The sequence below is a fragment of the Canis lupus genome, chromosome 7, assembly GCF_003254725.2.
Source record: "Canis lupus dingo isolate Sandy chromosome 7, ASM325472v2, whole genome shotgun sequence".
Taxonomy (NCBI): domain Eukaryota; kingdom Metazoa; phylum Chordata; class Mammalia; order Carnivora; family Canidae; genus Canis; species Canis lupus.
Genome location: NC_064249.1, coordinates 62,214,627 through 62,237,938, shown reverse-complemented (window position 1 = coordinate 62,237,938; position 23,312 = coordinate 62,214,627). Strand labels below are relative to the sequence as shown.

At 38.2% G+C, this 23,312-nt stretch overlaps 2 protein-coding genes and 2 long non-coding RNA genes across 7 annotated transcripts in view; 2 read left to right on the top strand and 2 right to left on the bottom strand.

The window, feature by feature from the left end:
• Nucleotides 1-4,531, top strand: part of LOC125755467 (uncharacterized) — a 53,135-nt gene extending 48,604 nt beyond the window's left edge. The window contains exon 3 of the long non-coding RNA XR_007412097.1: nucleotides 4,451-4,531. This is a non-coding gene — a long non-coding RNA (uncharacterized LOC125755467). The remainder of the gene's footprint in view (nucleotides 1-4,450) is intronic.
• Nucleotides 1-6,736, bottom strand: part of SS18 (SS18 subunit of BAF chromatin remodeling complex) — an 80,956-nt gene extending 74,220 nt beyond the window's left edge. For 2 of the 4 annotated variants that reach the window (XM_025429266.3, XM_025429269.3), the window contains exons 1-2: nucleotides 6,082-6,241; nucleotides 3,170-3,246 (exon numbers count right to left, since the gene is read on the bottom strand). In XM_025429266.3, the coding sequence (XP_025285051.1) occupies nucleotides 3,170-3,246; nucleotides 6,082-6,150 (146 nt within the window). In that variant the 5' untranslated portion in view covers nucleotides 6,151-6,241. Of the gene's footprint in view, nucleotides 1-3,169; nucleotides 3,247-6,081; nucleotides 6,242-6,588 lie in introns of those variants that run through there. The other 2 variants (XM_025429267.3, XM_025429270.3) reach the window with 2 other exon arrangements.
• Nucleotides 1-23,312, top strand: part of PSMA8 (proteasome 20S subunit alpha 8) — a 123,427-nt gene that overhangs the window by 58,607 nt on the left and 41,508 nt on the right. The window lies entirely within an intron of this gene.
• The window catches only part of LOC125755468 (uncharacterized), a 76,227-nt gene continuing 71,064 nt past the window's right edge, over nucleotides 18,150-23,312 (bottom strand). The window contains exons 2-4 of the long non-coding RNA XR_007412098.1: nucleotides 21,994-22,028; nucleotides 21,709-21,767; nucleotides 18,150-21,369 (exon numbers count right to left, since the gene is read on the bottom strand). This is a non-coding gene — a long non-coding RNA (uncharacterized LOC125755468). The remainder of the gene's footprint in view (nucleotides 21,370-21,708; nucleotides 21,768-21,993; nucleotides 22,029-23,312) is intronic.

The window sequence follows — 23,312 nt, the reverse complement described above, 5'->3', positions numbered from 1 at the left end:
GGTATTTGCCTAAGAAGATACATATGAATTAAAAAGAGAAAAATAATAACTTTACAGTTGATAAACTGGCAGGTCTCACCGTAACTGATTAAGATTCTCACAAATACTAGGACAAATCACTATCATACAGCTATTTGAGAATGCACCAAGAAGGACACAACACCATTTATTTGTGATGCTCCTGCCAAAAGTGCATAACATAATCTAATCAAGGAGAAATACCAGTCAAAGCCAAAATGAGGGACATTCCACAAAATAAACGCTATGTATTCTTCAACATCAACAACATGAAAGATAACAGACTGAAGAATGGTTTCAGATCAAAGGTATAATCAAGGCATGTGACAATTAAATGCAACATCTGATCCTGCACAGGACCCTAAACCTGAAAAAAGTACATTAATGGGACAAGTAGCAAAATTTTAAAGAAGTCTGAAGATAATTCTATTCTTAATTCTAACAATTATACTGATTATTTAAGAAGTTATGTCTGATTTTATGAAATACACACAGGTAATTGAACGTAAGATAAAGTCATGTGCAACCTATTATCAAATGTCTCTGTGAAACAATATGGAGAAGATATGAATGATATCGGGAAGAAAATGAAAATTAAGGCATACAGGAATTTCTTATCCTTTTTTTTTTAAGATTTATTTATTCATAAAAGACACATAGAGAGAGAGGCAGAGACAAAGGCAGCGGGAGAAGCAGGCTCCTCGCAGGGAGCCCGATGTGGGACTCAATCCCGGATCCTGGGATCACACCCTGAGCCCAAGACAGATGCTCAACAGCTGGCATCCCTTCTACTTTCTTTAAGACTTTTCTCAAGAGTGAAATTATTTCAAAATAAAAAGTTTTAGAAAAGATACCACTTTTCACCAACCAGATATGCAAAAATTTTTGAAAGACTACTAATCTCCAATGCTGGCAGAGGATGCTGAAAACCAAGGCTCTGAAATCTGACTGGAAGAAAGAAAACCAATATAACCTTTTTGCAAGGTAATTTGGCAATCTGCATGATCTTTGACCCAGACATCCCATTTATAAAATTCTAACCTATTAAAAAACAAAACATTTACCTAAATGTATTTATATAGTTATACCGGATCCCTGAGTGGCTCAGAGGTTTAGTGCCTGCCTTCAGCCCAGGGCATGATCCTGGAGTCCCAGGATCGAGTCCCACATCGAGCTCCCTGCAGGGAGCCTGCTTCTCCCTCTGCCTGTGTCTCTGCCTCTCTCTCTCTCTCTCTCTGTGTGTGTCTCCCATGAATAAATAAATAAGATCTTAAAAAAAAAACCTGTTAAAAATAAATACATAAATAAATGATATGATTTATTCATATGATATGAATGTCATTGTGTGCAAATGCACAAAAAAAATGTTTAGAAGGATAGGTACTGAACAATTAAAAGTGGTTACCCCTATGGAGAGGGGAGAAGCATATGAGTGGAAGGTAAAACATGACTTGCTTTTCTCTCTACCAACTTTTATACGTTATGATTTTCTTTTTATAATGACCCTACATGACTTTTTCATTTCAAAAATGATATGAAAACAACAAGGAAAACGACCAAGTAACAAAGAGAGACTCGAAATTAGATAAAGGGGAATCAAGTGATAGCAAAAGTTCAGCCCAGCAGGAAAGCACATGCAGAGGCAAGACTCTGGGCTGCTGGGATAATCTACTTGAGAGACCCGTGAGATCTCTAGTAAAGACAGATATGTTACAAAACAATGGTGGGAATAAAAGATTTTAGAGCTGTACTGTCCAGTAAAGTTGCCACTTGGTAGCACAGGATGTGGCTAGTTCAAAATGATGTGTTATTAGAGCAAGATTCGCAAGAGATTCCAAAGACTAGGTATGAAACAAAAGAATATAAACAGTCTCATTAATATATTTATACTGATTATGTACTAAAGTGATACTTTTTGGAAATAATGGCTTAAGTAAAATATATTATTAAAATTAGTTTCTCCTGTCTCCTTTTACTTATTTAATGTGTCTACCAGCAAATGTAAAATTACATATGTGGCTTGCAATATATTTCTACTCGACAGCGCTATTCTAGGGACTTTCGATAAAACATTCAACTTGTTCCACTACGTTGGATTCTATTAAAGATACCATTTACTTCTGACACATCACTAAAATTACAAGTTTGGTTCTTATGAATGATAACCATTCTCTATTTATTAGATATAAGCTTTGCGGGGATCCCTGGGTGGCGCAGTGGTTTGGCGCCTGCCTTTGGCCCAGGGCGCGATCCTGGAGACCCGGGATCGAATCCCACGTCGGGCTCCCGGTGCATGGAGCCTGCTTCGCCCTCTGCCTATGTCTCTGCCTCTCTCTCTCTCTCTCTGTGACTATCATAAATAAATAAATAAAAATAATTAAAAAAAAAAGATATAAGCTTTGCTTTCTCAACTACATATACGGATGTTCACTAAATATCCTATATGTGTGAAGAGCTAACTTTTCCACAGATCAGACTACCCACAAATTTGAAGTCATTATTTTACAATGCAGGATAAGTATTTAAAAGACCAAAAAAAAAGAAAAAGAAAAAAATCCACTGCATCCCAAAGAACAAATTTTTCTTTTGTAAAAATCAGGAAAAGTCACACAAAAAAGTGTACATTAATGTTCATAGAAGTATTCATAATAGCCAAGAAATGAAAACACAAATGTCTATTACTGATGGATAAATAAAACATGGTACAACCATACGATGAAAAATTATTCAGCAACAGAAAGGAAGTATTGATACATGCTTCAACACTGATGAATCCTGGAAAATATTATCCTAAGGAAAAGAACTCAAAGACGACCACATATTGTATGAAGCCATTTATATGACATGACCATAATAGACCAGTCTACACAGACTGAAAGCAGATTAGCAGCCGTCAGAGGGTGAGGGATTAGGATGTGGGAATGGAAAGTTACTGCTAATGGGCATAGGGTGGAGATGATCAAAGTGTTCTAAAACGGACTGCAGTGATGATGACACGACTCTATACCAAAAGCTTTAAATTGTAACCTTAAAATGAGTGAATTGTACGACACGTGAATCATATCTAAATAAAGCTGTTATTAAAAAGAAAAGTAAAAAATTAACCAACACAAAAAAATGAATACAAAAAATGTTTTCATATCATTCTTACTGAGAACACTCTGAGGTCTTTCCTTTATTCTGATAGTCCATTATACACTGAATAAGATGGTTATTTTCATCCAACATCTGAAATAAAATTAGAAAAAGTTTATTATAAACGTAGTGCATCACATAAATTTTTTTTTAAATCCTTCAGATTTCTAGAAATGTTTATTCATAAAGGAACTGAATCTATTCAGTTCTTTTAAGTCTTATTCTACACCCCCGGAATGATATGTTTAATCAGTAATTTTCAAAGAACTATATTCCAATTATTCTCCCCTTAAATTATTACCTGAAGCCCTAAACGAGTTTCTTTTGTATTCAAACATTTTATTACTTCTGCTACTTGTAATATAAGATTTAGCCTGTTAAGACTAAAAGGTAAGGGTCAAAGCTAACTTTGCGTCATTCTTACGCTCTGCAGGAGTAAAGAAACATTTTGTCCTTATCCACAATGAATACATGAAAATATAAGCCCATAAAGCTTGAGGAGATAGCTGGCTAGTTTCCAAGTGTTATACAGTATGGTTCTGTGGTTCATATACCAAATACGGAATAATCAAATACGATAATTTCTATGAATATGTATTCGTTACAGACTTTACAAGCTTACCTTATAAATTAAGTTGTCCCAAGAGTTTAAAAACAAAAAGCATATCAACTTATCATTCTACTGTCTTATAACAATTCAAAGCAGTATTGGCTTAAAGGATTAAATAATTCATCTAAGTAAGGGTGCACTGAGGAAAGTACTGACATAGTAATGAAAAGACCAGTTAGTTTTAGTGCCAGCCTCACAATCCTATGCAAATCACTTACGATTTTAAAGACTCAGATTTATCTTAAGGTCAAGTGACAGGAGTAGATGTTCCTCCTGAACTTGTCCTACATTTCCAAGACTCGATAAACATAAAGTATAATACAATAATCACTCTACTTCAATAACTTAATGTAGCTCTTTTAATCAAAAACAAAAATCCACTGAATCTTGTGACTTTCTTCCCACATAAGAATCACAATATTCACTTGCTAGAAAAAAAAAAAATATATTGACATGCTCTTCCAAAAAGTGCAGTTATTTCCTAAACAGAATCATCGGATGCCAAAAAAGAAAAAAAAAGTCTTTAAAATCCATTAGTCCAATCTAATGATTTCACAACATAATCTCTTCAGTTGAATACTCAACCTAACAAACTTCACTGGAGAATATGTCTCATTTCTAACATCAATCTCTCACATTGTAAAGTAAGGCTCTTAATTTAGAATCCGTTTTCTCTTCTCATTTCAGAATGAAAACTAATTGATCTGCATCTCCTGAGTAATCACTGGTAGTAAATATCTTAACATGTATGCAAGAAAAACTCTTTGAGGGATCCCTGGGTGGCGCAGCGGTTTGGCGCCTGCCTTTGGCCCAGGGCGTGATCCTGGAGACCCGGGATCGAATCCCACGTCAGGCTCCCGGTGCATGGAGCCTGCTTCTCCCTCTGCCTGTGTCTCTGCCTCTCTCTCTCTCTCTCTCTGTATGACTATCATAAATAAATTTAAAAAAAAAAATAATAAAAAAAAAAATAAAAAAAATAAAAAGAAAAACTCTTTGAAAACCAACCAACCAGCCTTAGGACTCTTCTACGGTCCAAAATTAAAAAAAAAAAAAAAAAAAATGAATCCCTCCAAAAACATGTCTTTCGTGCATGTACTTGGAGCTGTTTGCCAGGCTGCAGACTTAGCCCAACGCACTCTATGAAACTACCGCCACTTCCAGGCACTGACAGGCCGGTTTGTTCAAATAAATAAATAAATAAATAAATAAATAAAGCAACAGTTGGGCAAATGTCAAATGCCACGCGAGAAAGAAGGTGACAGTCAACAGAAGCCCGTTAACATAATCTGCCGGCATACAACGGTGCCTGAGGGGTACGAAAAAGTGGACTTTTCTTCGGTTTTCATCTTCATCCCAATGGATACAACAGAACCGCGATACCTAAGGTAAACTGCCGAATTTACCAAGTAACTTTTCAAAGTCTGGTTGACTAAAATTCAGATTACGGTCTTGCTCATCGGCAACAAGGGACAGCGGACAATAAAGCAGCTTTGTTTGTGTCCCTAGCTGGCAGGCAGCGGAGCAGCGACCGAGGCAGCACCCCCCTCCCCCGTGCAGGGAGCACCACTGCGTTCCAGGTCACGACGGCCGGGTGGTCTCCGGGGCTAGACCGCGGTCACCACTGCAGGCTCAGCACCCGGCGCAGGCGCTCAGAGCGGACCTGCCGCAGATGCACACGGCTAGGGGGTGAAGCCGGAAGGGACGAGGACGTCGGAGGGGACCCCCGAGTCCACAGGGGCCTCCTTCGCCCGCCCCTCAGGCGCCTGCGGCGTCCCCCCGACTTCTCCCGGGAGCTCCCCAAGGCGGCGGGAGCGCGCGGCGCGGCGGGGGGCGGCGGAGGGCGGCGACCCACGCTGCGACTTCCCCTCGGCCTCCCGCGACGCGAGGTCGGGTGTGCGGCAGCGGCGGCGGCCGCGGCGCGCGGGGCGGGGCGACGCCGAAGTAACTCCGGAGCGGCGCGCGGGGCCGCGGGGGGCGCCGGCTCCCACACACCGCCCTTCCCCGCGCGGCCGTCGGCGCCGCCGGGCGCACGCGCCCCGCCGCCCGAACGCCGCCCCATCCCCGGAGAAATCCGGCGGCGGCTACTTGGGCTTTTGTGCCCGCAGGAGAGAGCCCAGAGGCGCCAAGGGCTCCGTGGGGGGGCTGGTTCGCCGCCTTCCGCCGCCCACTCGGGCACAGCCCGCGGCTCGGGTTCCCACACGCGACCGCCTCCCAGCAGGCCCGCCTCCGCCCCCCGCCCGGCCGACTCCCGGGCCGGCCCCCGGCGGCGCCCCCGAGGGCGGGATGGGCCTGGCATCCCCGACCCCGCGAGGCTTCACCTTCTGGATCGCGGCGGGGGTGATCTCCCCCTTGCCTCGCTGCCTCGGGGCTGCGAACGCCACGGACATGTTGCCGCCGTCACCACTACGGGCAAGTCCCGAGCGCTCCGGGGGAACGGCAAACTGGGGGAGAGACGCCGGCCTCTCGGGCCGAACCACCTCGGGAACGCGGGGAGGGGGGATGCTCCGGCGCCGACCGCGCAGCCGGCCGGCCCGGCCCCCAGCTCTTCCTCGGGCGCGTCGCAGTCGGGGGCCGGCGCGGGACCCGGCGCCGCAGCCCCCGCGGCGCTGCCCGGCTCTCGGCCGACCTCCCGCCCTCCGCCCCTCGCTGGGCCGTCCCCCCGCGCCGTCGGAGCTAGTGGTAGGGCCGCGCCCCAGTCCTCCCTCCGCTTCAGCGATTCAGGAAATGGTCCCGCCGCCGCGGGAGAAGGAGAGGCTGGGGCAGACCCTGTCACAGGAAATGCGAGCGCCCGAGCCGGCCCGCCCCTTTCGCGCGGTGCCACTTGCCTGCCTCTCCTGCGCGCTGAGCCGCCCTCCGCCTGCGCTTCGGCGCTCGGCTCGAGACCCGATTCAGTTCTGTCAACTTCATCCTCAGCGGCCCCCGCCCCCGGGAAGAAGGGGCCGGCCCGGGCTGTCCCGGCACCGGGTCAGGACCTGCGAGCTCGAGCCGCCCGGCGCCGCGCCTGCCGAGGGGAGCAGAGGTGGAAGGTGTAGGCGGCCGCGGATTCGCTGGTTCAAACCGCCCGGCTACGCCCCGGAGGCGCACCTCCGAGTCCGCAGCCTCGCAGGCGCACGGGCGCGCCCAACAGTCGGAAAGTCGGCGTGGCCGTGGCCCCAGTGGAGCAGGCCGGCTGCGCGCGGTCCCCGAGGCCGCCCACGGCCGGCCGCCGCGTGGGGCAAAGCCCTGGCACAGACGCGCGCCGAATTCGTCGGACGAGGAGCTTCGGGACTAAGTTTTGAGACCGAGCACCCTCACGGTTTTCCTTTTACAGTTACAGACTTGATTGCTTTGTAAATTAGGCCCAAGCTGCCAGGGTTCAAATCAGTGCGAGGGGAAAAAAAAAAAAAAATCCCAAAGCTCTCAAACTAGGGCAGGAACACGGGTCAAATGTGGGTAAGGTACTGGCCCTGGGGAGGGGCGGGGGTTGGGGGTGTAATTATTCTGTAAATGTGGACTTCCATAGAACACAAAGGAAACGTTTATGTAAGACGTAGCCGTCGCCCAACGGTAATGAGGCTCAAAAACAACTCTTTCATTTACATATAAAACTGGGGAAAAAAACTAAGAAAAAATGCATATTTTAAAGTTTTTGTTTCAAATATATGCTCTTCACGAGAGGCCCTAAGTTTCATTAAGCAAACGGTAGTTTTGTGTGCAAGGCACCTGGGATATAGCGGTCATACGGTGGACATGGAACCTGCTCTCATGGAGCTTATATTCTGACAAGGCTGACAGATTAGAAACAAGTATGTAAATATGTAAACTTCCAAGAAAGACTAGATGGTAACGAGGAACAGAGAACGACAGGCACTCAACATGAGTTAGGGTGAGAAGCCTTCTCTGTTAAACTGACCTCTAAAGGATAAAAAAGACTCAAGCCATCCTAAGAATAAAGGGAAGAGAATTTATACTCCTACTAACTGTAGTTCTTAGAATTCTTGTCTTTTACTACCCTAAACCTGGGGGGTCGGGGGGACTGTTATATTTGGATTTAAGGTAATCACTTCAAACTGGAAAAACAACTATTGAATTTAGAACAGAAACTTAAGTCTTGTCCACCATTAATATAGTATGTCCAACACCCGGCTGTGTCTTCACTGAGCATGATTTATGGCTGAATAGTATTTCACCATATGGATACCGCATTTAAAAAATCATCAATGAAGAAAACAATCATCAGTGGATGAATATTTGGGTTGTTTCTACTTTTCAGCTATTATGAATAATGCTTTGAACATTTATGTACATTATCCTGTCTTGATATTTACACAAACATCAAGGGGTACCTGGCTGGCTCAGTGGGTGGAGCATGCAACTGGATCTCAGGTTTGTGAGTATGAGCCCCACATTGAGTGTAGAGATTACTTAAAAATAAAATCTTTAGGGGCACCTGGGTGGCTCAGTTGGCTAAGCATCTGCCTTTGGCTTAGATGATTCCAAGGTCCTGGGATGGGCCCAGAGTCGGGCTCCTTGCTCAGCAGGGGAGTCTGCTTCTCCCTCTCCGTCTGCTTCTCCCTCTCCCTCTCCCTCTGCCTCAGCTCCTGTGCCCTCTCTCTCCCTTCTTCCCTCCCTCCCTCAAAAAAATAAATCTTTAAGAATTAAAAAAATGCCTTAATTGTCAAGAGCAATATTTCAGTAGGAAAAATGAAACATAATCCTACTGTTCCAGTTGTGTCTACTTGGAAGATAGCACCTAAATCTTAACAACATGAACCAATGGGAATAGTTGTCTGAAATTTCTATATTCCAGTTAAAAAAAGAAAAAAGGCCAAGGAGAATCTTATTCCAGGAGTTACCCAAAGATAAGTACCTTCTTTGTCTAAATCACAGCTCCCCAACAGCAGGAAAAGAAATCAACTGAAAACAGGTAACAGGTCAGCCCAAGGTGTTTATCCCTTCAGAGTAGCAGGTTAGGACCCAGGGTAATAGGCATGAATAACCACAGCCTTTTCTGTGATGGCATGTGTGCCATAAAAATTATTTTCTGTGTCCCTCACAGGACATCAATAAGGGGGCACTGGAGTAAAGATCCAGCCAGGAATAAAAATGATCTCCATAAAAGAAGACACCTTAAAGGGACCCTATGTTACTCTCAAGCTTCCTTCCTGTCTCATTTGACCATTAGGTTTGGGGAGAGAGGAATTCCAAAGTATAGACTGAGTGGAAGCAGATTTAGGAGAAAAAGATTAAAGAGTACTCAGCATTTAGTTTGGGAGATAACAGGGAATGAAGATGGGAAGTTGACCCAAGTCTCAGAAATGACTGTAGGAACTTAAAAATGAGCTACCCAGACAACTATTTCCCCAACCAAAAAAATCAATCCCATTATTTAATCTTGGACTGAGACATCTGAAGAAGGAATTGAGGTCATATAACAAGGTGAAAGGTTTTTTTAGAATAATCCTAATAGAAGAGCATACACGATGATTTAGAATTAGTAAAATAATCTGCATGAACAATTCTCAGTTATTTACACTAATGAATATAGACACATGCAAGAAAAGTAAGGAAATTGTCCACATTTGATTTTTCAAATGTTTCCATTTTTTAATTTGTATTACATGAATTTGTTTGTATTCCTTAAATGTATTTCACCAAATGGATAAAATGCTCCAGGAATATGCTCAATATTTTGTAAAACTATAATCATTAAATATTAAATGTTAATTAATTAATTAAATTTAATTTATTAATTTATTATTTATATTATATATTTTTATATAAAAATATATATATTTATTTTATTTTTTAAAATATTTTAATAATATTAATAAAAATAAAAATAATAAAAATAATAAAATTAAATTAAATTAAATTAAATAAAAAATAATAATATTAATAAATATAATATAATATTATATTATAATAATAAATACAATAATATTAATAAAAATAATAATAATAAATATATTTTTAAAAATATATTTATTTTATATATATAAATATATGTTTATTATAATTTATTAATTTATTAATATTTAATTAAATATTAAATATTTATTAATTAAATATTATCTTAATATTATTATTAAATATTATCTTAATCCACAAAAAATATACATGAATAGATAATTGAGATTACTTTTATATGCATTTTTAATACTTATTGTTTTATAATTAATAAACTTATTGTTTTATAATTAATAGAGTATCCATACTATTGAATTTGCATTTGAAGCCCCTGTGCTGCCATAAATTCCTTGAATACCTGGGGAGGCATAGACAAGCCTGTCTGCTCATAATTGGGCTCAGAGCAAAACCCCTCAGGTAGTATCTTTCAAAATATTTCTACTCACTGTCTCCATGGCATTTAGTGAGTCATTTTGAGTTGTGGCTTCCACAGACTTCAAAACTATAAGGAGAACAGCAACTATCTATAATCATTATTCTAGGCAAAAACAAATCACCTTTCCCAATTCTCCCCCAGAAGACTATATTTTCAATACTCCAGAACACTTCATTCAAAGTAGACTATAACAAAGTCTATCTGGGGCATTTCTATCTCTTTTTACAGTATCAAACATTGAATGAATTAAGGAGGGGCTGAATCAAATATATTTGGGGGTATAATGTTATAAGAAAGTATTGCTTTTTTAAAAAAAGTTTCTATGTGAAGCTATATTCAATCATAACTTACTATGACAAATGCACAGGTTTAGAATTCTCAGTTCTTCCACCTTATGGCATGATACTGCTGCCGCCTGTGGAAGATGGAGAAAGCAAGCAGATTCTCCCCTAGAGCCTCCAAAAGGAACACAGCCGGCTAACACTTTAATTATAGCCCAGAGGGGTTCATCTTAGACATCTGACCCCTAAAACTTGATGATAATGAATTTGTTGTTTTAAACCATTAAATTGGTCATGATTTGTTAGAACAGCAATAGAAAACTAATACAATTTTTTTTCCTATCTAGTATTATTTATGGTTGAATTGGGCAATGTGTACTAAAATACTGGTCAATATTCTATGGAATACCTATTCCGTATGTTACAAACTACTGTTCTTATATTAAAGTAACCTAGCAATCATATTTGTTATATATTTTCTTTAAAAGAAAAATAATAGCATAATATTATGGTACAATCCTGCAAACATCATGATTTCAGCCTTCTGGCCACCAGAATTGTGAGAGAATAAATTTCTATTATTTTAAACCACCATGTTTGTGATGATTACTGCAGCCCTAGGAAACTAATACAGATGGCCAAGATACTTCAATGGAGAAAGAATTGTTTTGGAACAGCTTGATACCCATGTTTTTAAAAATTATCTTTGACCTTTTCCTCACATATACACAAGTGTTAAATTGAAATAGATTGTAGACCTAAATTTTAAAAGCAAAACTACAAAACTTCTACAGAAAAACAAATAGAAAATCTTTATGACCCTGTGTGAAGCATTTATTTCTTAGATATGACACAAAAGGCAAGAAGCATGAAAGAAAAATTTGATACATTTTTATTAAAATTAAAAATTCTGCTCTTGAAAGACATAAGAAAATGAAAAGGGAAGCTATCATCTGGGATAAAATATATGAATTTATGAAACATTAAAAGAAAGAATTTGTCTCTAGAAAATATAAAGAACCCTTACAACTCAAGACAAACAACCCTATTAACAAAATGAACAGAAGACTTAGAGGCATTTTAGAATGATCATATACAAGTGGCCAATAAACACAATAAGTTGCTCTCCATCATTAATCATCATGGAAATGCAAATTAAAGCCACACTGAGAAACCACCACCACATACCCACTAAAACAGCCAGAATCTAAAAAGAGTGACATCATCACATTTTGGAAAGTATGTGGAACAACTAGGAACATTCATATATTGCTAGTGGGAGTACAAATGATACAACTCTGAAAAACAACTAGTAATTATTATAAAGTTAAGCATGCACCTATTATATGATCCAGTAGTTGTGCCCTTGGGTATTTATTCCTTACCCAAAGGAAATTAATATGTATTGCCCACACAAAGACTCATACATGAGTATTCATAGCACATTTGATAAAAATAGTGTTAAGTTAGGGGTGCCTGGGTTACCTCAGTTAGTTGAGCATCCAATTCTTGATTTCAGCTCAGGTCATGCTCTCAGGGTCCTGGGATCCAGCCCCAAGTTGGGCTCTGCACTCAGCACAGAGTCTGCTTGAGATTCTCTCCATTTCCACCCCCACCTCGTCCCTCCCCATTACTTGAATTCTAAGTAAATAAAATCTTTGAAAAAGTAGTGTTATATTAGAAACAACCCAAATATTCCACACAGGTGAATCAATAAATTATTATACATTTATATAGAATACTACTCAAGAATAAAAAGTAATAAACTATTAATATATGGAACAAAATGAATGAATCTCAAAAACATCAGGTTGCATAGAAAAAGTCACACAAATGAGTACTGTTGGTTTCATCTACATAAAAATCTGAATAAGGCAAAATCAATTTATAGTGACAAAGTAGGTCAATAGTTGATGAGGGATGAGGATGGGGGATAGGATAACTACAAAGGAGCACAAAGGAATGTTTGGGGATGACGAAAATATTCTATATTTTTATCATGGTCATAATTATATAAGTGTATACATTGGTAAAAATGTATCCTACTATACAAAATTTAAATATTAATTAAAGTACTTTCTAAGGAAAAAAGTGCTGTCATTCTTGTTAATATTGCAGTGAATATCTAGATCAATTTGAGTTTGCCAACTAATGAATATGATATATACCTCCCCTGACTTAGAGGTTCTTTAGGTTCTTTCAATAATATGTTAGGTTTTTCTCTGTAGAGGTCTGTATGTATTTCCTGGAAATATACTATATACATGGTATCTTTTTTATTTCAATTCCTAATTATCTGGTTTTGTTTTATAGAAATACAATTGATTTCTTCCTAAAGTCATTTACTAATACTAGCAATTTATCTATAATTTATTTTGGGGATCCCTGGGTGGCGCAGCGGTTTGGCACCTGCCTTTGGCCCAGTGCGTGATCCTGAAGACCCGGGATCGAATCCCACGTCGGGCTCCCGGTGCATGGAGCCTGCTTCTCCCTCTGCCTGTGTCTCTGCCTCTCTCTCTCTCTCTCTCTCTCTCTGTGTGACTATTATAAATAAATAAAAATTAAAAAAATAAAATAAAATCTTTATAATTTATTTTGGACTCTTTATTATGCACACAGTTAGGTTATCTAAAAATAATACGATTTTCATTTTTTCCTTTCTAGTACTCAGTTTTTTTTCTTGCTATATACTGCTTAAAAGAAAAGATAAATAGAAATGACAGAGCAGGTACTCTCAGGTATATTGCTGATCTCAAATGTAAAGAAGTTCCAATATTTAACCATCAAGTATGTTTTCTGGAGGTTTCCTGTAGAGTCCCTTAGCAGATTAAGGAAATTCCTTCCAATCCTTAGATTATGAGTCAATAAGATTGTACAAGACAATGGATTTTATTAAATGCTTTTCTGCATTTATTGAGATAGAGTTTTCTTCCCTCTATTTTATAAGTCAGCAAACTTTTTCTATAAAGGACCAGAGAGTAAGTATTTCAAGTTTTGCAAGCCATCTGGGTTCCCTTGCAATTACACAACTCTGTCATTTTAGCGAGAAAGCAAAAATAGAAAAGAATGGGCATAGCTGTTTTTCCAGTAAAACTTTATTTACAAAAATAGACACAGCAGCATGGCCAGAATTGGGTTTTGGGCAATAGGTTGATAACTTCTGTTTTACTCTGTTAATGTGGTGAATTACATTGATAGCTTCCTAGAATAACTTAATTTAGTTGTGATATACACGCAATATAAATTTTTTTGCATATTGCTTATTTTTATTTATTAATATTTTACTTAGGATTTTTATATGCATTTTCATGAGTGAACATGGACTATAATTTTCCTTTCTCATAGTATCCTCAGGTTTTTGCTCTTAAGATTATGCTGCATCCTGCGTCACCTGGCTAGCTGTCAGGAGAGCATAAGATCATTGATCTCAGAGTCATGAGTTTGAATCCCAAGTTGGGCATACAGCTTATTAAAAAAAAAAAAAAAGGTTATTCTCTTTCATAAAAGAAGTATGGGGGATCCCTGGGTGGTGCAGCGGTTTGGCGCCTGCCTTTGGCCCAGGGCGTGATCCTGGAGACCCGGGATCGAGTCCCACGTCGGGCTCCCTGCATGGAACCTGCTTCTCCCTCTGCCTGTGTCTCTGCCTCTCTCTCTCTCTCTCTCTCTGTGACTATCATAAATAAATAAAAATTAAAAAAAAAAAGAAGTATGGAAGTAGTCCCTCTTTTTCTATTTCTGTGATGACTTTATGTAAAATTGGTGTTATTTCCTTCTAAAATATTCCATAGGATTCACCAGTGATACCCCTGGGCCAAAGGTCTTCTTTGTAGCAATGTTTTATTTATGGATTTAATTTCTTTAACAGATTTGGGACCATCAAGACATTTCTCTTATTTCTTGCATTAGTTTTATTATGTTTTTCTAAGAATTTGCCCTTTTATTCTGAATTTTCCAACTTATTGGCATGAAGTTACTCATAACTTTTTAATGTCATTATGACCTCTAATAAAGTCCTCTTTTCATTCCTCATATTGTCTTCTTTTTTCTTGGTAACTTCTGACAACTATCAATTTTATTATACTTTTCATTTTTGTAAGATTTTATTTACTTATTAATGAGAGACACAAAGAGAGAGTCAGAGACATTGGCAGAGGGAGAAGCAGGTTCCCCATGGGGAGCACGATGAGGGACTGGATCCCAGGACCCCAGGATCATGCCCTGACCCAAAGGCATATGCTCAACCACTGAGCCACTCAGGTGCCCCTTATTAGCCTTTTCAATACTCTTTCAGCCTTCTTTGTGTTCCCTATTATATATTTCGTATTTCACTGATTTCTACTCTTCCTTTAATATTTTTTTAAAATTTTATTTATTTATTTATGAGAGATACAGAGAGAGAGGGAGAAGCAGGCTCCATGCAGGAAGCCCGATTTGGGACTCCATCCCGGGTCTCCAGAATCACGCCCTGGGCTGAAGGTGGCGCTAAACCACTGAGCCACCGGGCTGCCCCACTGATTTCTATTCTTATCTTTATATTTCCTTCCTTTTACTTTCCTTGGGTTTAATAAGCTGTTTTTTAATATAACGACTTTGATACTTAGGTAATTATTCTTAGTTTTTCTCCTTTTCTAATGTGTATATTAATGCTGTAATTTCCCCCTTAGGCACTGCTTTGGCTGCAACACATGTTTTAATATATTTACTTATAATATTTATATTTATTTATAATATATATTAAACATGCATATTTTAATGTATATTTTATATATGTAATATTAAATCATATTAATAAGATTCCATTGAAAACATTTTCTAATTTCCATTGTAGATTCTTCCTTAACTCATGTTATTTAGAAACACATTTCTTAATATTCAAATACTTGGGTGTTTTCTAATTATGTTGTTGTTACTTATTTCTGACTTAATTCTCTGGGGTCAGAGAATATATTCTCTATGCTTTTATTCCTTGTAAATTTGTTAATTTTTTATATGCTTTATCAATTACAAAAAAAGCTGTTAAAATCTGACTTTAATTGCAGTTTCTCTATTTCTTCTTTAGTACTATCAATCTTTATCCTGAATATATGGTTGGCATTAGGTACAAATTTAGAATTAAGTAGTGCTAATAAATTAGATCCTTTATTACAAAATATCCCTCAATATCTCTTGCTATGAACCTTAACTTGAACTATATTTTGTTATACTACATACTACCTCCTTTTAATGTTTGCATATATTTTTCATCCTTTTACTTTCAATTTTTTTTTACCCTTTAATGTTTTCGCACATAAGCACATATAGGTGCATTTCTTTTTATCCAGCTGGATATGTATATAACTGAAATATTCCATTATAGAAAATATAAGTATTAATGTAGTTATCTTGAAACCTACTAAAATACTATTTGCTTTCTATTTTCCATCCTGTTATATGTCCCTTTTTCTTTCTTTTTGGTGTTCTTTTTGTTATTTATTATTATTTCATTATAATAAAGTATTATATATGGTTACATATTTTTATATGGTTCTCTTAGTGGTTTCCTCAGAGATTACAATATGCATTTTGGATCAATTAGTCTAATATAAATAAGAAATTTTACTACTTTTTAAAAAAGATTTTATTTATTTATTCATGAGAAACACAGAGAGAGAGAGAGAGAGAGGCAGAGACACAGGCAGAGGGAGAAGCAGGCTCCATGCACCAGGAGCCCGACGTGAGACTCGATCCTGGGGCTCCAGGATCACACCCCGGGCTGAACCTCTAAGCCACCAGGGCTGCCCGAAATTTAACTACTTTTTATTTTGAAATTTGACTACTTTCTGAAACAATGAAGGGAAGTTAGAACACTTTAATTTCATTTGTTTTGGGGATCCCTGGGTGGCTCAGCAGTTTAGCGCTTGCCTTTGGCCCAGGGCATGATCCTGGAGTCCCGGGATGGAGTTCTGCATCGGGCTCCCGGCATGGAGCCTGCTTCTCCCTCCTCCTGTGTCTCTGCCTCTCTCTCTCTCTCAATGTGTGTGTCTATCATAAATAAATAAATAAATGTTTTTTAAAAATTCATTTGTCTTCCTACCCAAATTATGTTATATTCTCAATATTTTAATACTGTATATATATATATATATATTTACAAATCCATAGGGATTATTTTACTGTTAATATTTATTTGAACTTAAGTATATGTTTACCCTTGATCCTTTCTTCTTTTTAAATATTTATTTATTTATTAGAGACAGAGACAGAGAGAGAGAGAGAGAGAGAGAGACAGGCAGAGGGAGAAGCAGACTCCATGCTGGGAGCCTAACGTGGAACTTGATCCCTGGTCTCCAGGACCACAGCCTGGGCTGAAGGCGGTGCTAAACCGCTCAGCCACCGGGGCTGCCCCCCTTGATCCTTTTTATTTCTTCCTCCATCTCCAAATTTCCATCTGTGATAATTTTTCTTCTGTCCGAAGAACAGTTTTTGGTATTTCCTGCAGTGAGTGCTTGCTGGTGTCTAATTCTTTATGGTTTTGTGTGGGAAATATCTTAATTTTGCCTTCAATTTTTTTTTAATTTTTTTTTCATTTATTTATGATAGTCACACAGAGGGAGAGAGAGAGAGAGAGAGAGAGCCAGAGACACAGGCAGAGGGAGAAGCAGGCTCCATGCACCGGGAGCCTGATGTGGGATTCGATCCTGGGTCTCCAGGATCGCGCCCTGGGCCAAAGGCAGGCGCTAAACCGCTGCGCCACCCAGGGATCCCCTGCCTTCAATTTTAAAGGTTATTTTCACTAGAAATAGATCATCATGCCAGCTTTGCATGTATTTTCTTTTAGCATTTTAAGGTAGAATTCCATGTTACTACACAAATCAGTTCAAAGTCTTATTATCTTCTTTTTGACAATACAGCTTTTTTCTTTTTCCTTAAATAGCTTTAAGATTTTTTTTTCCTTTTTTTTTTTTTTTTTTTGGTTAAAAAAATTGTATTTAGATTTGTAGCCAGCTGGACTCAGTTTAGATGATCCCAATTTTGTTGGCAACATCCAAAGTTTCATAGTCAGGAGCCAGTTGAACATATGCTTTCTTCTCTCCATCAGGCCTGATCAAGGTGTTGACATTGACCACATCAATGTCATAGAGCTTTTTCACAGCATGTTTGATTTGGTGCTTGTTGGACTGGACATCCACAATGAACACAAGTGTGTTGTTGTCTTCTATTTTCTTCATGGCTGACTCAGCAGTCAGGGGGAACTTGATGATGGCATAGTGATCAAGCTGGTTTCTCCTGGGGACACTCTTTTTTTTTTTAAATTTTTATTTATTTATGATAGTCACAGAGAGAGAGAGAGAGAGAGAGAGGCAGAGACATAGGCAGAGGGAGAAGCAGGCTCCATGCACCAGGAGCCCGACGTGGGATTCGATCCCGGGATCCCCTGGGGACACTCTTTCGAGGATATTTGGGCTGCCTTCAGAGACACAGGATCTTGGGTCGTTGGAATGTAGGTGAGGTGCAGATCTATTTTTTTTTTTTTTCTGACTGTGGACAACTTTTAGCACCTCTTTTTTTGACTTTCAAAGCCTTTGCTTTGGCCTTGGCTTTGGGAGAGGCAGGAACTTCCTTTGCCTTCAGCACCATCCTCATGAAAGGTGCTTTAAGATTTTCTCAGTGTCTTTGGTTTACATTGGATTTATTGTGGCTTTCCTAAGTGTGAATTTCTTTTATTTATCCTTCTTGCTGTTAATAGTTTTTCTTAAATCTGTTAGTTGATTCATTTGCCAGTTTGAAAATATCTAAACAAAATATCTTTATATGTTGTTTCTGTCTTTTTTTTTTTTTTTAACCTCCAGTTGGGAGTCTGGTACTCCAGCTACACCTACATTTGGTTTTTCACCATACCCACTATGTTTTAGATTATTTTTCAGTGTTCTCTATCCTCTTATCTCTCTCTGCTTTGATATAGAGATTTTAAATACACACACACACACACACACACACTTATTTTATTATCTTCTAATTCCCTACTTCTCTTTTCAACTAGGTCTGATTTTAAGCCTGATTATTAAGCTCTTAATCTCAATTAATATAGTATTCATTTCTACAGTTTCCAAAACACTCTTCATTAATAGCTCTGGTCCCTGCTGAAAATCTTTTTTTTTTTTTTTAATTTATTTATTCATGGGAGACAGAGAGAGAGAGAGAGAGAGAGAGGCAGAGACACAGGCAGAGGGAGAATCAGGCTCCATGCAGGGAGCCCGACGTGGGACTCGATCCCGGGTCTCCAGGATCACGACCAGGGCTGCAGGTGGTGCTAAACCGCTGAGCCACCGGGGCTGCCCTCCCTGCTGAAAATCTTGATCTTGTTTTTAATCCCTTGCATAGGGGCCTGAATGGCTCAGTTGGTTAAGCATCTGCCTTCAGCTCAGGTTATGATCCCAGGATTCTGAGACGGAGCCCCAGGGGCTTCCTGCTCAATGGGGAATCTGCTTCTCCCTCTCCTCCCCACTTGTGCTCTCTCTTGCTTTCTCTCTCTCTTGCTATATCTGTCTCTCTCTCAAATAAATAAAATCTAAAAAAAAGAAATCCCCTGCATATAATTAACATGTTTTAAAAATCTGTATTTGATAACTCCATTATCTGGATCTTGTATTAGTCTGCTTCTATTGCCTGTTGTTTCTCTTGTTCTTTGGTCATATGATCTTTTTGTGTATGCAGGCTTACTTTTGATAGAGCACAGGATACTACATATGAGAAATTGCAACAATTTGAGGTTCTGTATGATGTTGTCTTCCTCTACAGAGGATTCACTTTTGCTTTTGGCAGGCAATTAATCCTCTAGGGTATTAGTAATGCTTTGTTCCAGTGCTTCCCAACTTTTTGGCCTTAGGAATACTTTTACCATCCTAAAAATTATTGAAGACGCTGAAGAGCTTTCATTTATGTGGGCTATATCTATCAATATTTACCACATTAAAATTAAAACATTTTACTTATTTATCATTAAAAAGTTAAACTCATTACCTATTTACACATTTCATATATTCTATTAAAACGCCTATATTTTTTCAGGATGCCTGGGCGGCTCAGTCAGTTAAGCATCCAACTCTTGGTTTAGGCTCAGGCCATGATCTCAGGGTTGTAGGATCGAGTCCTGAGCCAGGCTCTGCACTCAGTGGAGAGTTGGCTTGAGATTCTTTCTCTCCTCTCCGTCCTTCCCTCCCCCTCACTCACATGTGCTCACTCTTGTGTGCTCCCTCTCTAAAATAAATAAATCTTTTCAATAAATAAATAAAATAAAATGAAAAACCTGTATTTTCCAAAATTTAAAACCATTAATGAGAATAATGAAATTGTAAATCTTTTTTAATATCCAGCTTAAAAGAATACAGCTGGATTCTTAGATCTGCTTCTACATTCAAACAGTTTTAAAATGTTATTTAGGTTGAAATATATTGGGGAAACAATGTCACCAAAATATATTGGAAAACAACATTTTTTATAGCCTTTTTAGTCACTTCAGATCAATTATTCAGTGATTTCAATCACTGGATACTCTTTGTTACTAGACCAACATTCAAAATGTGATAGTTCTTAAAGTTAGTTGAAATGTGTCATCTAAAATCACATCAATGAAATTTTAGTACTCTTTTTACATTAAAATCTACTAGTCTGTGTAGGAATTTGAATGTCTTTTTTATTTTTGCATGATTGTGTATGATTTATGCTTTGGTCACTGGAAGATCCTGGTTCACTGAGTTATGCATATTTTCCAAATGTAGCACTATATAAAAAAAATCACATTTTATTAACACCACCAATCTCATCAGTAAAGTAGTTAATTATGGACAAATTGTCAAGTTCATGGTGATGGATATAAATTTTTCAAAATTCTGATTTTTGCTTTAAAAGCTTAAACCTTTTTTTAATGATTATTTATTTATTTATTTGAGAGAGAACGCAAGCAAGTATGGGGATGGTGAGGGAGAAGCATCCTCCCTGCTGAGCAGGGAGCCCAATGCAGGGCTCAATCCCAGGATCTGGAGATCATGACCTGAGCAAAAGGCAGGTGGCCCCAAAACTTGAATTTTATCTTTGGAAATATACCGTCTGTTGTTTTTCTTAGAGTGATAGGCTAATATTGTTTATTTTCAGCAGTGTCTGCCCAAATATCTAACTCTGAATAACCATATGTCAGTCACTCTTTCAGGTATAAATGATATTCCATGATAAAGGGGGCTGGTACAGCTAGCAACTCAAAGATTTACAAAAGTGCTTTATCTCAAGCTAACCACCTTACTTTGAAGGCAGCAGAAGTACCTTAAGTATACTTCCCATTCTGGAAAACTAAAAATATAAGTACTCATGAGTCAAGATTTGATAAAATTAATAATTTACTGCTTATTCAATAACATTCTTAAATGAAATTGGCATTTTTTAAAAATAAGTGCTTAGTGGTAAAGAATACAGTGGATACTAGTATAGTTTGGTATTGCTGCCTTGATTCATACTAAGGTTCCAGTAGTTTTACCCATTTCTTTTGCACTGCAAATGTAAATATTCGTATAATGAAAGGACAAATACTATTTCAGTATTATCACTATAGTTTTGATATTGTGAATTCCTTGAAAGATTTCAGGGTAATTTCAAAGATCTGCAGACCACAGTTTGAGAAACATTGGTGATGGAGCTGCCAAGTGAATGGTCAAAAAAAGAATTCTTGAGGCATTTTCAGTGCAAAAGGTGCTTTTATTATATAGCATGGGGAAAGGATCCATGGGCAGAAAGAACTACACCAGAATTGTGAGGAGTGACTGATTGTATACTTTCTAGTTGGTGGGGGTTATGGGTAACAGAAGTCTCTAAGGAATTTGTGCTTGTTGAGAGCAAGGTCTCCAGGACCTTGGAGGGCTAGCTATTAAGATAATGTTGCTTTTAGTCTCTAATAAAACATCAACATTAAGGCAGCCATGAGTTCCTTGAGGAATGTCACCCTCTACATGTCTCAGGTATTCATCAGTGGGCTGTGAATTGCAAGGAGATGTAAATTTTTTTTAGGAGATTTAATTTTACCTACATTTCTGTTACTTTTGTTCTCTTCATCAACTGCTTTATTCCAATCTTTAACTAAGGTGATGAAAAACTTAGTGGTAGTTCTTGTAAGAAGAGGTCTACTTTGGGTTCACTCTTAGTTCTGGGTTGTGGTTCTTTGGGTCCCAAACAAAAAGTCTACAACATCTTCACCATGACCCTATACCTTGACTGACTTTGAAATCTAATTTTTGTCTATCAAAAGTCTGCTTCACTACTCACCTAGCCACTGCAAATAGGAAAATACTTCAAGAAGAAAATGCTAGGCTTACCCCTGCAAGGGTTACTCCTCTTCTGAATCTTGGCATCACAACTCTTCATTCTTTGTTAGCTATTGGAGTCAGAATATATATTTAAAAAATTTTTTTGTCCAGTATTTCTAGTAGTTCTCAATAGGAGATCTGGATGAAACCATCATGATTGTCATTGCAGGAAGTCTCTAGGCATTAAACTGTTAGTTTACACTGTCTTTATTAAGTATAAAGGTAAACTATGCTTGCTGTAAAATTTTTAAAATACAGATACTAAGTTTAAAACAGTAACTTCTCCTTCCTTACCATATCTCCTCATTCTCTTTCCAATCTCTGGATTCCTGTAAAGAAAAAAACTCTTGTCAACTTGATGTATGCCCTCTCACTTTTTTCTCTATAGATTTAGAATTATGTTTGTACATACATTTAAAAAATATATAAGTGGGTTCATGCTACATTTTTACTCTTCCTAACTTCTCACTTATAGAATAATCTTAATTTTAGTTAGCTCAATGATTAACAACAAGAGTTAACATCTTTCAAGTGTTTATCTGTGATAGGTAATACCTTCATACATTAATATGTTATTTCACTTGCTCTTCACAACAATCTTGGGAAGTCAGTATTATTATCCCCCTTTTACAGGTCAGAAAAGTAGGTTTTAGGAAACTGAAATATACCTACCCAAAGCCTCACTGTTAAGTTGTAGTGTCAATGTGAACCCTAAGTGTGTAAAGTAATCCTTGTCAAGATTTCGATACTATCTCATTGCTGAAATACATCTATAATACATTGTAACACTTTCAAATGTCTTCCAATGAAAGCTATGGACATATTTCCTATTGATGTCAATTTCCTAGTTCTGATATTGTGTGTAATGTAACAAACTGGGTAAACTAAATTAAAGGTACAAGGGAACACTGTTACGATGATTTGATTACAACTTCCTGTAAATCTATAATTATCTTAAAATTAAAAGTCACAAAAAATTTACATACCATATGATTCCACCAGTGTAAAATTTTTTAAATGACAAAATTAGACAGATGAAGAACAGATTAATGGTTTCCAGGAGTTGGGAGCAGGGGAGAAATGGGCATGACTGTTAAATGGACAGCACAAGTAATCTTTATAGTCATGGAACAGTTGCGTATCTTGATTGTGGCAGTGGCTATAAACTGCATAGAACTATACACACATACACAAATGAGTGCATATATAAGTGGTAAAATCTGAATAGGCTCTGTGGATTATTACCAATGCCATTTCCTGGTTTTGCTATTGTACCATAGGTTATGTATGATATTACCATATAGGGAAACCGGGTGAAGGGTAGAGGGGACCTCTCTGCATTTTTCTGAAGTCTCCCGTCATTTGTAAGTATTTCAAAGAATAAATTATGATTACTTAATAAAATGCTAAAACACTTCTTACATAATAGTTTCCTGTAAATGTTGGTGTAACATAACATTCATTGTAAAATTTCATGAACTCTTGAAAAGGTAGAGCGAGTTGTTTTGGTTAGGAATTACTATTTTGTTTTCAGTAGAGCCAAGTTTTTCAATAGTTTCTAATATTAAGAAATTAGATGGCAGGTAAATACAAATTGCTTTTAGTAGTCAACT